Below are 13,027 nucleotides of genomic sequence, written 5' to 3'. Positions count from 1 at the left end.
CTACATCACCAACAACAGCACAACAGACTTTCTCGAGACGGGAAACAGGGTTCTGCTTATCATATGTCTTTGTGAATATGTAGTAACGCCATAATGAAGCTACGCAGCTGATATGCTAAAAAAATGCTTGTTTACTAAGAGATACAGGGTATGTCTTAAGGTCACGATGCGGAGAAGTAATATAGACAACCGACAACCTCGTGGCTGGATCATTCAGATCATGAAAAAAATCCACGACAAGTATATATATGCTACGCAGGTCTTGGGCAGAAGTCAGCCATTTTTTTATTGAGTTGAAGAACCATCTGTTGCTATTGATTGGCTCTTGATGTTTATATCATACAGTTCAGCGTAAGCACGTGTTATATTTAGCGCGTTTAGTCTAGTCCGTCCTAATATAACAACAAAACATGATAAACTTGATCCAGTGAACCTAACTCAAACTTTACATCAGGTGATTGAGCTTTTTTCCAAACTCAACTGGCGTTGATGCCTTCATTTCGCAAAACACGCGCGCGTACAGGCTGCATGACTTGCAGGGCTCGAAAAGTCAAATGCGATGAATCCAAACCCTTCTGTGACAATTGCAAGCGCGTAAATAAAACGTGTGTGTACCAGCAACCACAGTACATCAATTATACCAACAAACAGCAATCTACAAGCCAAGATGATGGAATGAACCAGCGAGTTCTGAGCGACCCTGGCAGTTCTGATGACCACCTGGAGGAGGGCGGTGAATCTAATATCTCCTCGATCCCGCAGGCTTCTGGTAATCTGATTGAGAGCGACGTGGGTTATCCGGACTTTTCATGGGGCGAATGGGGTGACCCGTTCCCGTCAGCGACATTCGGACAAGTTGTACAAGACCTTTTACTGCAAGCAAGTCCAGGGCTGATTTCGCTACCGAGCGACATATTCCCAGATCCTAGCTCAACCTACTCCTTCTTCAAATCGACCGTGAACCCGCCATTCATTACGCCCTGGGACTCGATGAATTGGAACATTGCAAAAGGCTATATATGCCACTTGGCAACGAGTACTCCGGCTATATCGGCTGCTGTTCAAGCCGTCGAAACAGTGTACCAGAGCCTTGTTGACGATGGCGACATATCACTCGGTTTGTCGAGATATTTTGCCGCCAAGACCCTCTATATATCTCTCCAAGGCGATCTCACATGCGACCTTGAGCTGGTGCTCATTACAGGTTTCCTGTTGGCATGTTTTGAAGTCGTGATTCAACAAGAAACTGTTCCAAGTCTTCTGAAGCAGGAGGGTATGTTGATAAAGCGGCTTGAAGAGTGCGCCGAGCCTCAGACCTGGTCTCCTCTGGCAAGAAGAATAATATCGTGGCTGTATCTGTTCCATACCAAGGCCATGCATCTTGGAGGGCGTGGGATACTCAGCCCAAAAGTCATAACCCTTCTTCGGAAGAGCCATCACATCTCTTCTCTGACGTGTTTACGAGTCGGCCATGCTACTATTGAAAAGGCTGTAAATGATTCAATTCAGCAGTCATTGTTTCACTTTTACTTCGAGCTTCAGGACATTAGTCTTCAGGTTTCATGTCTGAATAGGCATCATCGATCGCGTGGTACTTTGAAGGACGAGACGGATGTGGACACGATATCAAAGACCCTGGAGAAGCAGCTGCAATGCTTGTGGGAAGGCCGACCTCTTTTCATTGATGCAGTAAGTGATGAAAGCGGTTTCTCACATGGGCAAGATGCTACAATGCCCTCTGAGCTCAATCTCGTGGCTTGTCTGTGTCGCATATGCTACCATGCTGAGATTATCTACCACGCACGAGCCTACGGGCGATCTCAACCGCTTTCTCCTTCTATTCTCAATGCAAGAGCAGCAATCCGCCAAGGAGTTGAGAAGTTGGGCAGTGCGCGAATTACACATCCAGCTTTTATTTGGCCGCTGTTTATGTATGCTGTCGAAACTACTGAGAAGGATGATTTAGAGTGGGTATTGACCACATTGCAAGGTATACAGGATCCATGGTGGAATTCCAAAATGATCACGGATCTCGCATCTGGTGTAGGCAGGGAACAGCTCAAAAAGAGCGAGAGGGTTGATTCACGATATCTATGTCTGGAAACGTTCGGCACTGTGCCACCGTATATATAGAACGATAGACTGAACGATTGAATTTCTTCCCTTAACTGCCTAGAATAACAAAATTGTTACTCTACATACTTTCTCTGCTACTCGAGTAAATAGACCCTTGCTTCGTAGGGTCCGAGATACGACTTCTGGTGCGTAGTAGCAGGCTCATTAGAGCTCCTTACAAGCAGAGACGTTGATCCAAGATCCAAACCTTGAAAGTTCGGCAAAGCAAGGTCCGAGTGTGACAAGTTTGCGACTGTCAAAGCTCTCATACCAGTTCTGGAGTCTGTCTTTATGAAAGCCATCAAATCATTATGCTCATCAATGAGAGAGAATGTGCCATAAACGAACAGCGAAGAGTATTTCTTTCGAACCTCCAGCATTCCCCGCCAGAACTCCAAAACACTGCCCTTGTCCCCAAGCTGATCAGCAACATTGATGTCTGGATAGCTATCCAGGACTGGCATCCATGGTACTGCAGCACTGCTTGTAAAGCCTGCATTCGCTGTATTATCCCATTGCATCGGAACTCTAGCATGATCTCTCGCCACACGCTGAAGATTTCTCCTAGCCTCTTCTACCGCCACAGGATCATTGTTCGTACGATCTCGAATGTCTTGGACGTAATTGACAGACCTGACGCACTTATACTTATCCGCTGACCAAGAGTCAGGGGCATTAATCATGCCAATCTCCTGTCCTTGGTAAATGAACAGTGTTCCGGTCATGGTAGCTAGCACAGTTGCTAGCATCTTGGCCGCCTGTTCTCTGTACTGTGGAAGATCTGATGCAAATCGCGATACTGATCTTCCCTGGTCGTGATTCTCCAAAAAGACAGTCGTCCATGACCCCGTTGTTTCTGGGAGTTTCTGCCATTTTGTCAGGCAGCGCTTAAAGTCGTTCTTGTCGAAAGGCAAAGGCAGGAATCGATTCCCAGGCGTCTGGCCGAGATTTACCGTGTCAAAGTTGAAGACCATGTCGATTTCCTGAGATCCAGGTTCCGAACCAGGCAAGATATACTTCAACACATCCTCAAGATCAGGTGTGTTTGGTAGCTCGCCTACAGTCATGACATCGTATGGCTTCATGACCTCCTTCATTTCGCGGAGATATTCGTGGATGCGGGGACCGTTTGCATAGTGGCATGTAGCTATCTGAGTCTCTTCATCTGGTTCGGCAACTGGTGCGTCCGGTAGACCTGGAACCTTGGAAAATTTGTTGACGGTATCAACACGAAATCCGTCGACACCTCGATCTAGCCAGAATTTTATCGCGTTATCGAAGATTTCTCGCCGGCAGTCTTCGTTCTCCCAATTGAGATCTGGCTGGCCTGCAGCATATACGTGGAGATAGTATTCATTGGTTTTGTCATCCAATGTCCAAGCCGGCTTCGTAAACTGGCTTCTCCAGTTGTTCGGCCTACACTTATTCCCGTTGCTGTCAATCTTGGGCTGTCTCCAAAAATACCAATCTCGCTTTGGGCTTGAGGCAGAAGATTTCGATTCAATAAACCAAGGGTGCTGATCGGAGGTATGATTGATGACCAAGTCAAAGATGACCCTCATTCCTCTGTCGTGGATTTCTCTGATGAGTTGCTGGCAGTCTTCAAGTGTACCGTATGGTTCATGGATGTCTTGGAAGTCGGAAATATCGTACCCCATATCGACCTGGGGGCTTTTATAATGGGGCGAGATCCAGATGATATCTATGTCGAGGTCTTTTAGGTAGTCTAACTTGGAGATGACGCCGGGGATGTCGCCGATACCGTCACTATTCGAGTCTTTGAAAGATGCTGGGTAGATTTGGTAGACAACGCCATGCTTCCACCAAAGTGGTTCATGGTGGTAGATCTTTTTAGTCATAGTGATGATTTGTGGATGATAATGAAACGATATAAGAATGGCTTGGGTCAGGCTTTTGATCAATGAAGTCCTTCGCTTGGTTGTCTGAAGGGATCTGAAGTTGGTCTAGATAACTAGTTCCATTTTATGTGTTCAAGTGGCTTCACTAGCACATGACCTCGACTATATACCCGAGTGAAGCGAGCTTGGCTAGAGGTAGACTGACCTGTCGAGCTTCGATCGCGAAGGAAGCGATACAGCCCGTGAGGGCATTTCCCGGGCATTTAGTGGCTGCTCGCTTATATCGCTAAGTAGCTTGGTTCTAACACGACTCACAGCCAATCGTGCACTGGGTGCTCGGCTAGCTCGGCTGACATTCCAACTATGGCTTAGTATACTCAAGCTTAAAATTTTCCCAGATCCCCATGGGGAATTTCCGCAAACAACTCCCTGTCATTAAACGGGGTTCTTATTATTCCTGGGGTAGTAATAATGCTCTTATATAAACCAGTTGAGATATCTCTCGGAATACTTGAGTCCTCAGGCTGATTCATTTCTAACTCACTTCAACCCATCCCAGCATAATTATCTCTCTGTATATCTCTAACTACAATGGCTTTCCATGCTGCAAATGATGCAGACCTCAAAGAGGGAGTTGACCATTGTGAAGGAGCAAAAGCTACAAATGCCGATGATCTTCATCAAGCTCAGCGCGCGGCTGAAGAAGAACGCGATACCGCGTTCCTCAAGTCTATCAAGCAGCATCGAGCCGCTGTCGCTTGGTCCGTCCTTCTCTCGACTGCAATTATCATGGAGGGATACGATATGAAACTCATCGGATCTCTCAACGCCCAGCCAGCCTTTACCAAGAGATATGGCAAACAACTCGCCAACGGAAAATATGAAATACCTGCTGCCTGGCAAGCTGGTTTGTCCAACGGCGCCTCTGTTGGATCCATCATCGGCCTCTACCTGAACGGACATATGTCTGAACGTCTGGGCTTCAAGAAGGCAATGCTATTGTCCCTAGTTCTCATGACTTTGGCAATCTTCATACCATTCTTTGCCCCTAGCATTCGGGTCCTACTGGTTGGGCAGATCTTCCAGGGCATTCCGTGGGGTGTTTTCCAAACTCTGACCACGGCTTATGCAGCTGAGGTCTGCCCCGTCCATCTCCGAGGTTATCTCACAACTTATGTCAACTTATGCTGGGTATGCCCTCTTGTTCTATTCTGCTATTTTATGACGCTGACTTTGAATCATCAATAGGTCATTGGACAGTTTCTATCTGCCGGGGTCTTGCGGGCGATGGCCACCAGATCCGATCAATGGGCTTACCGCATTCCCTTTGCCATCCAATGGATTTGGCCTGTCCCTCTAATCATCGCGATATCATTTGCACCAGAGTCGCCTTGGTGGTGCGTTCGTAAAGATCGTACCGATGATGCTAAAGCTAACCTCCGTCGCCTTGTCGACTCTCGAACCACTTCGGCCGAAGCACTCGATAACATGGTCAAACTTATGGAAGTGACTGTTGCACAAGAGCGAGAGGCCGGGACTGGAAAACACTATCCTGATTGTTTCCGTGGTGTTAACCGGCGACGAACGATGATTGCATGCTGTACCTGGGGAATTCAGATCTTGTCTGGTACCGGCCTGCGAACATATGCGACCTACTTTTATCACCAAGCCGGTCTCCCTACTACTCAAGCCTTCAACATGAGTCTCATCCAGTATGCTCTCGGTATCGTTGGAGTGTGGATTTCCTGGCTCATGCTTCCGTACTTCGGCCGACGAACTATGTACATCTGGGGTCTAGTTGGTCTAGATGTTTGTCTCTTAGTCATGGGTGGACTAGGTACAAGACCAACTACACCTACACTCGGCTGGACTATTGGAAGCATTTTGATTCTCTACACAGTGGTTTACGACATCACTGTCGGTCCTATCTGTTATGCTCTCGTGTCAGAGGTACCAGCATCTGAGCTGCGAAGTAAGACGGTTGTGCTTGCCCGTATGAGTTATAATATGCTCAACATTGTGAGCAACGTTATCACACCTTACATGCTGAACCCAGGTGCTTGGGCGTGGGGAGCCAAGACCGGGTTTTTCTTTGCAGGAACTTGTTTTCTATCTCTCATCTTTACATTGTTGTGTATCCCGGAAACAAAGAATCGTACATATGCTGAGCTGAACATCCTATTTCAGAGGCGGATCAAGGCTTGGAAGTTTGCTGAAGAAAAGGTTACTTTAGATGCTGAGAACTAGAATATGTATTTATTATAGTACACAGCATAACACCTCAGGGACTCAGAGCGCACCTGCATGTTGGTCTTGGACAGATCTGAGGCTCTGTCGACCCTGCTGACGTAATGTTATATACTGTATCTCAGCGCACTAATCAAGGAAAGTCCCGAGGAGGTGTTCTACCCCGAGAACAATAAATTTAAATAAAGATATGTCTGAACATGCTACTCTCCTTTCAGTGCGTTTCGTCATCACTAAAAACTACTCTGACAATCGCGTCAGCTAGCCTGGCGCCGTTTCTAGCCCAGGCTAAATTTAGCGTAGAGCTACCCTGAACACCTGCGCTTAGACTTTGTCATAAGCCAATGACTATCAAGTTGAACAATGCTGCTGTTGAACATCCAAAGAGCCGTTGAAAAAATGGGTCAAAGGATGTTGCTGTTCAGTAACTGAAAGACTTTTGAAGACTTTTGACCTTATCGTAAGTAACAGGATTTATACAACGAGGAGACATAATTAATGACTAGTTAGCTATTTAAACACTGATAAATCCCCGTAATAGTTATGCAACAACGATCATATTCAACGGATTGACTCCAGAAAGCTTTAACAAACAAACAGACAACTAAAGTAATGTCTCTTCACAAAATGTCATCAACCCTCGAAATGGCACCTCGACAACCTCACAGAAAGCGCCGCAATAACTCCAGGACTCCTTCCCAGGGCCCGCGCACTCCATCCCCAGAATCAACCACTACAGGCTCTTAACTCCATCAAACTCCTTGGTCTTCCTACTTGGAAGATCAAGATGCGGCAAGCCGATCCAGTACCCGTTCCCCAAAATCTCCCTCCTTCGACACCCCAAGCTCTTCTAACACCAGTTGGCCCTCCCCTGCGTCTTCGAACCCATCCATGGCGGAAATTGAAACATTTGAGATGAATGTCGAGGATTTTTCTGCCTCCACTCTGAATGATGCAGATGTATCTTCATCTGGGATTGATGCTCAGATGCCAGCTGATCGCGCGAAGCCTGTGGACAAGTCAGATGATCATGGGTACGTACTAGAAATGATCCTTCTTAATCACCTCAAAGTCATATGGAGTTGCATTCGGTTCCTTGCTAGCTATTGGAAGGTTATTGGATCTGTCTTGCTAGCCATTATCCCTGTCGTGATCTACTTTGGCATTCAGTACTTCAACGAGTGTAATACATTTTTGGCGCAAAACGATCTACCTGTCATGCCATCCTTGGAGGATCTCAACGCTATGGTCGAGTATAACCTTTTTGTGTACTTTGCTGGAGGCTTCGTCATCTTTATCCTCGCCCTTGCTGCCTGGTGCAGTATTGATTGGAAGAGGATGGTGTCGACGGAGACTCGCCGCTTTGTATGCTTTTGCCTTGCAAATATGGGGAGCTTCTGTACTCAGATTCTCAATAGCATTTCATCACTATTCCATACTTGCGTGATCGGCCCCTTAGTCGCGTTATTTAGGTGGGCTGTTTCAATTCCTTGGGCAGTAATATCTTGGTTCTTGAGCCTTGTTATGTGGATCATCACAAAGGGGGATAAGATTTGCCGTCGCCGATTCCTCTTCATCTTTGCCACAATAGGTGTCTTTGCTCATTGGCTCTGGGGAAGGGCTTACCCTCTCAACCCAGTCGAGCAGCTGGCAGCCTTCGCTGAAAGGCATCGAGACAATGATATCTTTACCTTCACTGCTATTTTGTTATATACCTCGCTACAATCATCTAGTGGAGCATTAAGAAACCGGGACTACGGCAAAATGTCAGGGTCGACCGAGAATAGAATCTTTTTTCTTCAGGACATTCCTGGCAAAGGTAAAGGACTTATTGCCACTAATAAGATTCTTAAGGGTACTAGAATTCTCTCTGAAGAGACTATTATGAGAGTTCCTGACAATGCGCCCGACAGTCCGGTCCTACAGTCCTCCGTACGCAGGCAGGTTGATGAACTTACCTCGGAACAACGGCAGGCCTTTCTATCCATGTGCAACGTCTATCCAAGCAACACTGCCTCACAATATATTGGTATCATTCGAACGAACACTCTTCCTATTGACATTGGCGGTGGCATCTTTATTGATGCGTGCCGCATAAACCACGCCTGCGACAAAACCGAATATCACTATCCAGCGTCGTGGTGCGGACCTTTCGGGTAGAGGTCGTTTTGAATTGAATGAAGGACGTTAGCCCTCATTAGCTGACGGCGTAACTTACGAAAGATACTTAAGGATTTCAATTGGCCTATAAAAATTAACTCTACCCCGAGTCAAATGGGACACGACAGTTGATTATACTGCAATTGCCATTGTCATTAACTACTAGCTTATACCAGCTGTTATTTAGTCGCTTGGTAGTCAGCCACGCTATGAAGGCAATATGCAAAGTATAGGAGGTAAAGCTAATAAAAAACTGCATTGTATGCCATGGGGCATCATCGTTTAGTGTGTAATTAGCAGCAGCCATGTTCAACACCGAATTGAGCGTGTTGCAGAAAAATATTGAAGAAACCTTGTCTTTCTCGATTGAAAGTGGCATATGCGAGCCAATGAAGTGCAATAGAGCACCCCACAATAGGGGCATGCTCGATCCTTGCTTCGCTGATGTTATCGTCATGGCGAGGTACAGTATGAGCTCTTAAAGCTACTTTAAAAAGAGGACTAGCCATCCCGATGGATATTTATCTATAGATCGAATCCAATAACATCTGTTTTTTTATATAAGAAATTCCAACAATAACAAAGTCGAGGCGGCTGTGCTCTCTGTCTTAAGATGTTCAACTTCTTTCGAACTGGAAAGAATAACCAGAAATGGGACCCGCTAATATCACTACAGCAGAAAGAAGCGCAAGGGCCAAGCCCGAGTTGGCTAGGTCTTTCTCTCGATTTATTGCTTGTTCTTTGCAGTATCGCCTTTATCGTATTTGCTAATCTGGCGATGGCAAGCAATGGCCAGCTTCTCACCGAGGGCTCACGTGCACAATACTTGCTTGATATTACTTTCTACGTAAGCTATTGATTCTGTTTTAGTGGATGTATTACTAATAGTATTAGGGCCCAACTCTATTCCCTATCCTCTTCGCTGCTATTGTTGGTCGTGCATTAAAGGCTCTGGCAACATGGGAACTACAGAAAGGCTCTACCATAGGCAAGTATCTCGTATATCATCACATTCAGTTGCCCCTCAAGGTTCTGACTTCAGTTCGTAGGTCACATCGAAACACTTTCTGGCAGTACTACTCTGATAGGAGCCATTGTTACCCAGATCCAACTGAGAAACCTCAATCTTGTTGCCATTTCTCTTATCTTGCTATGGGCACTTTCTCCAGTCGGTGGCCAAGCATCACTTCGACTCTTGCGGCCAGGGACTAGGACAACCAAGACAAGTCATCAAGTCTATGCTTTAGACCCAGAGTCGTCGTGGGAAGCTGGCAGCAGCAATCACTATCCAATGTTGACACACACCATCTTTACGTCCTCGCTGATCACGTCAAAAATGCTCTATAACAAGCCACAAGATAGCTGGGGTAACCTGCGTATACCTATGGTCGAAGCCTTCGACAACTATCAGAACCATGAATGGGTCAAAATCTCAGACGATGTTACCAACGTAACGTTTTCGTCTCTAATAGGTATTCCAGTCAACCCGGGACTGCCCAGCGAGCCGACCTTTCTCACACTCAATACGTCTTACATGTACCTGGACTGTCCGACTTTTCATACCAGTCCCAGGGAACTTGGGAAACCGCCCATAGAGGAGTACAAAACACCTCAGTGGACCAACTTTACGGCTGACCCTCCTTCACTTGAGAATCCCAATAACACATGGCTACATTATCATACCTTTCTGGGAGATAGTGGGCCTATTGTGGCGAACGGCTTCCAAATAGCTATGAGCAGTTGTTTATGGGGCTGTTCTGAGTCGCTAAAGCCACGGGAGGCTCGTAGGGTCATTTGGGAGTCAGCCTCTAACAGGTCCTTCGCACACATTGATTGTACTCTACATACTACTTATGTGGACGTGAGATATGATTGTCGCAATGCATCCTGTTCTCCAATTGAAGTGCGTTTGTCACCCAATGAGCCAGATCCCAGTCACTTCAGCAACCACTTTCCGTCTGAAGGCAATCCTCACGATCCGTGGAACAGTCGCAACTTCACCGGCTTTGACAAGGGCTATGAAAATATTCCCTCGAACTTTCTGATTCTGATGACCACTGCTTTTCGAATGATGAGCGTTGGCGCTTTAGTCCCTGTTTTAGGCTTCATACTTTCTCCGAATGACACAACGACAGTTCCTCCCGACGGCGTGTTTTACGAAGATGTCACTGGTATCGGCAGAGCAAAATTTCAAGAGAGACTATCGCAGTTGTTTAATACATTGTTCCTCGCCGGTATCGAACCATCTGTTATTGTAGGTACGATGCCAGTTATGGAAAAAGAGCAATACTTTGCTACATCAACACATACAGCTGAGACGATAATAACAGAGAAGATCCTTTTATGCGACAAGGCGTGGTTTGCAACTATGATAGTTATCTGTATTATCGTCTTGGTCATATCTCTCTCTGGGGCAGGTTTTCGAGCCGTAACGCTTGTGCCAGATGTCTTGGGAACATTATCCATCATCACTCTGGATAATCGATGCGAGAAGGATTTACAGAAGGCGTCGATGCTCGATGGTCTTGAGCGCTCCCGTCTACTCAAGAATGTGAGCATCAAGCTGGGAAATGCAAAGCAGGATAGCCCTTGTGGCCGTATTGGCTTCGCAGCACCGGCAAATGATGAAAATATAGTTCAACTACAGGAAAATGGGATATACGAGTAGATAATTCTTGATTGACTCATTTAGTCGCATTTCATTACTAAGATCATTAAAGCTAATTGAGAGATGGCTATTGGAAGAGAAAATGAATAAGATAGGTACTAAGTTTCCCTTTGTGGCGGGATATTCAGCCTGGTAATATGCATTGTCTATTTGATATATTTCCGATGTTCGGGCTCAAGGTAACTTAACCACGAACATGGATACTGAACAGTAGTGCGGTCCAGTCTAGAATAAGAAATGAAAACTAAATAAGAAACGACAATCAACATACATATGTCGTACGATCGAAGCTAATTTTGATTTGATTGTATCTCTTGGATTATTTCCTATAAGGGCTGAATTTACTGCTTCATGTGGTCTCCTGTTCATAAAGATTCTTCAGTCTCCTACCATGGCACGAGCACGCAGAACAAGTCGTGTTATCTGTCATCCATCATTGAAGCAATGTCGTCCCAAAAGCCGAGCTCCAAGAGGCAACATATCCGGGATGACCAGGCGTATAAAATCAGTTTCAAGGTAGCTCCGACCCACATCGACTGGGTAATCGGCCAACTGCATGTTGCTCTAGGGAGGCTAGAACAGAAAAAAGATTTCGACAAGGCTGTGGAAGTGACAAAGGTCTCTCTGTCGTTCTATTCCCACTCGTATGTTAATTGGAGTCTCGTGACAATACACCGCAAGTGTATTTTCGCGCAATTCAACAAGGGCTTTAGTAACCAGGATAGCTCTCTTGCTTGTAATACTGCCAAGCTTGCGGGGAATATTATATGCGGAAAGAATTTAGATATCATGAAAGACTTTGCAGAAATGAAACGATTGATTTAGTGGATAACTTACCTAGTTTTGGTCTTTTACTTGACCTGTTAGCGAGGTATTAGTAGTTATGAAAGTTGTAGTTTTGGCTTCAAGAGTTCAGATCTGATATTCTGGATTAGAGTTCAGCTATTTAATAGAATATTCCACAGTCAGGTTCAGACGACTCAAACATAGCTTTGCCGCTTCCATGCGCTCTTCTTAGACCTGTGTATGCACCAATTGATCTGCAGCCTCTGAGAAATACTGCATATCTGTAGACGTCTTGCGGATCAACAGAGAACTGTCGCTATTGCTTTCCCGAATATCATATCCTATACCTGGCAGCGTTACGATGGGTGGAAAACATGCTGGCTCATGTGACGCGGCGGCCAGCCGATCACAACCAATGTTTAGGAATGGAACATATTGAGTTTATCCGAGCTCGTTCCGAGAGACAAGGAACTATGGTTACCTAGTTGGAAATCTGAAAAAGTTCACACTGGTCAAGGGACAGTCTCTTGATACGTTATGAGGTATTGTCAACGTGAGCACTTTTAGCGTCCCCGAGTCCCAATTGGTAGCTTTGATCAGTTGGGACGATTGATAGCAACAGCCGTCTGTTGCTGGTTCACCTACTTGCCATATAGAAAACCACACTGTGGTATCCTCAGACTTGAAATGCTGGCGCTGCAAATCGATGTAAGATCAGCTGGGTCATGGAAGACAGCGTGCCAGACTATTGTCAACTCGCCCGAAGCGCTGAGAAAGTATGCTCGTGGTGCCATTGGCTTAGATTCTGTTGAGAAGAGGTCAGAAAAGGTCACATCAGCCTTGCAAAGCTCGTTCCGAACAGTAATGCATTTTGGCATAACTATATCCAGATGGGCGATACCAAGGTCTAAATGGAGGTATCAAAGAGACCACAGTAGATGGTTTACATGATCTGGAATGTCTTTGTCGTCATGATCGTTATTATAGACATGTCAGTATTTTGACATCAAGCTTTGATGTAGTTTATCATGAGTAAGTCCTTCGTTTCTGCTTTCCAAGATACTATTTCGATGGCTCGACAGGTCTTCCTTTCCCTTCTTTCCATTATTTCTTTTTCATCCTAAAGGCGGTTGCCTCTGTCTCAGCATCGTCCATCTAGGACTCCTTATCAGCCAGAACACACGCACAAGCG

General features: G+C 45.7%; 6 protein-coding genes across 6 annotated transcripts; 5 read left to right on the top strand and 1 right to left on the bottom strand.

Moving 5' to 3' along the window:
• The first annotated feature begins 452 nt into the window (after positions 1-452).
• Positions 453-2,174, top strand: FVEG_17697 (hypothetical protein). The gene has a single exon (XM_018906925.1). The coding sequence runs from the start codon at positions 490-492 to the stop codon at positions 2,131-2,133; it is 1,644 nt and encodes a 547-aa protein (XP_018762456.1). The 5' UTR covers positions 453-489; the 3' UTR covers positions 2,134-2,174.
• A 36-nt stretch (positions 2,175-2,210) lies between these two features.
• FVEG_14011 (hypothetical protein) lies at positions 2,211-3,974 on the bottom strand (the record flags this gene model as incomplete). The annotated part of the gene is made up of 1 exon (XM_018903348.1): positions 2,211-3,974. The coding sequence occupies one exon, from the start codon at positions 3,972-3,974 to the stop codon at positions 2,211-2,213; it is 1,764 nt and encodes a 587-aa protein (XP_018762455.1).
• Positions 3,975-4,565: 591 nt separating this feature from the next.
• Positions 4,566-6,221, top strand: FVEG_14010 (MFS transporter, SP family, general alpha glucoside:H+ symporter; the record flags this gene model as incomplete). The annotated part of the gene is made up of 2 exons (XM_018903347.1): positions 4,566-5,165; positions 5,223-6,221. The coding sequence occupies 2 exons, from the start codon at positions 4,566-4,568 to the stop codon at positions 6,219-6,221; spliced, it is 1,599 nt and encodes a 532-aa protein (XP_018762454.1).
• Positions 6,222-7,112: 891 nt separating this feature from the next.
• Positions 7,113-7,693, top strand: FVEG_17696 (hypothetical protein; the record flags this gene model as incomplete). The annotated part of the gene is made up of 2 exons (XM_018906924.1): positions 7,113-7,586; positions 7,640-7,693. The coding sequence occupies 2 exons, from the start codon at positions 7,113-7,115 to the stop codon at positions 7,691-7,693; spliced, it is 528 nt and encodes a 175-aa protein (XP_018762453.1).
• A 292-nt stretch (positions 7,694-7,985) lies between these two features.
• FVEG_17695 (hypothetical protein) lies at positions 7,986-8,381 on the top strand (the record flags this gene model as incomplete). Its single annotated transcript, XM_018906923.1, has 1 exon — positions 7,986-8,381. One exon carries the CDS (start codon positions 7,986-7,988, stop codon positions 8,379-8,381), a length of 396 nt encoding a protein of 131 aa, XP_018762452.1.
• Positions 8,382-9,159: 778 nt separating this feature from the next.
• On the top strand, positions 9,160-11,049 carry FVEG_14008 (hypothetical protein; the record flags this gene model as incomplete). The annotated part of the gene is made up of 3 exons (XM_018903346.1): positions 9,160-9,228; positions 9,276-9,380; positions 9,424-11,049. 3 exons carry the CDS (start codon positions 9,160-9,162, stop codon positions 11,047-11,049), a joined length of 1,800 nt encoding a protein of 599 aa, XP_018762451.1.
• Between the last annotated feature and the right edge of the window lie 1,978 nt (positions 11,050-13,027).

The sequence above is a fragment of the Fusarium verticillioides genome, genomic scaffold (genome assembly GCF_000149555.1).
Source record: "Fusarium verticillioides 7600 supercont3.26 genomic scaffold, whole genome shotgun sequence".
NCBI classification, from domain to species: domain Eukaryota; kingdom Fungi; phylum Ascomycota; class Sordariomycetes; order Hypocreales; family Nectriaceae; genus Fusarium; species Fusarium verticillioides.
Note: the sequence above shows the minus strand (reverse complement) of the source record. Positions and strands in the feature narration are given on the sequence as shown.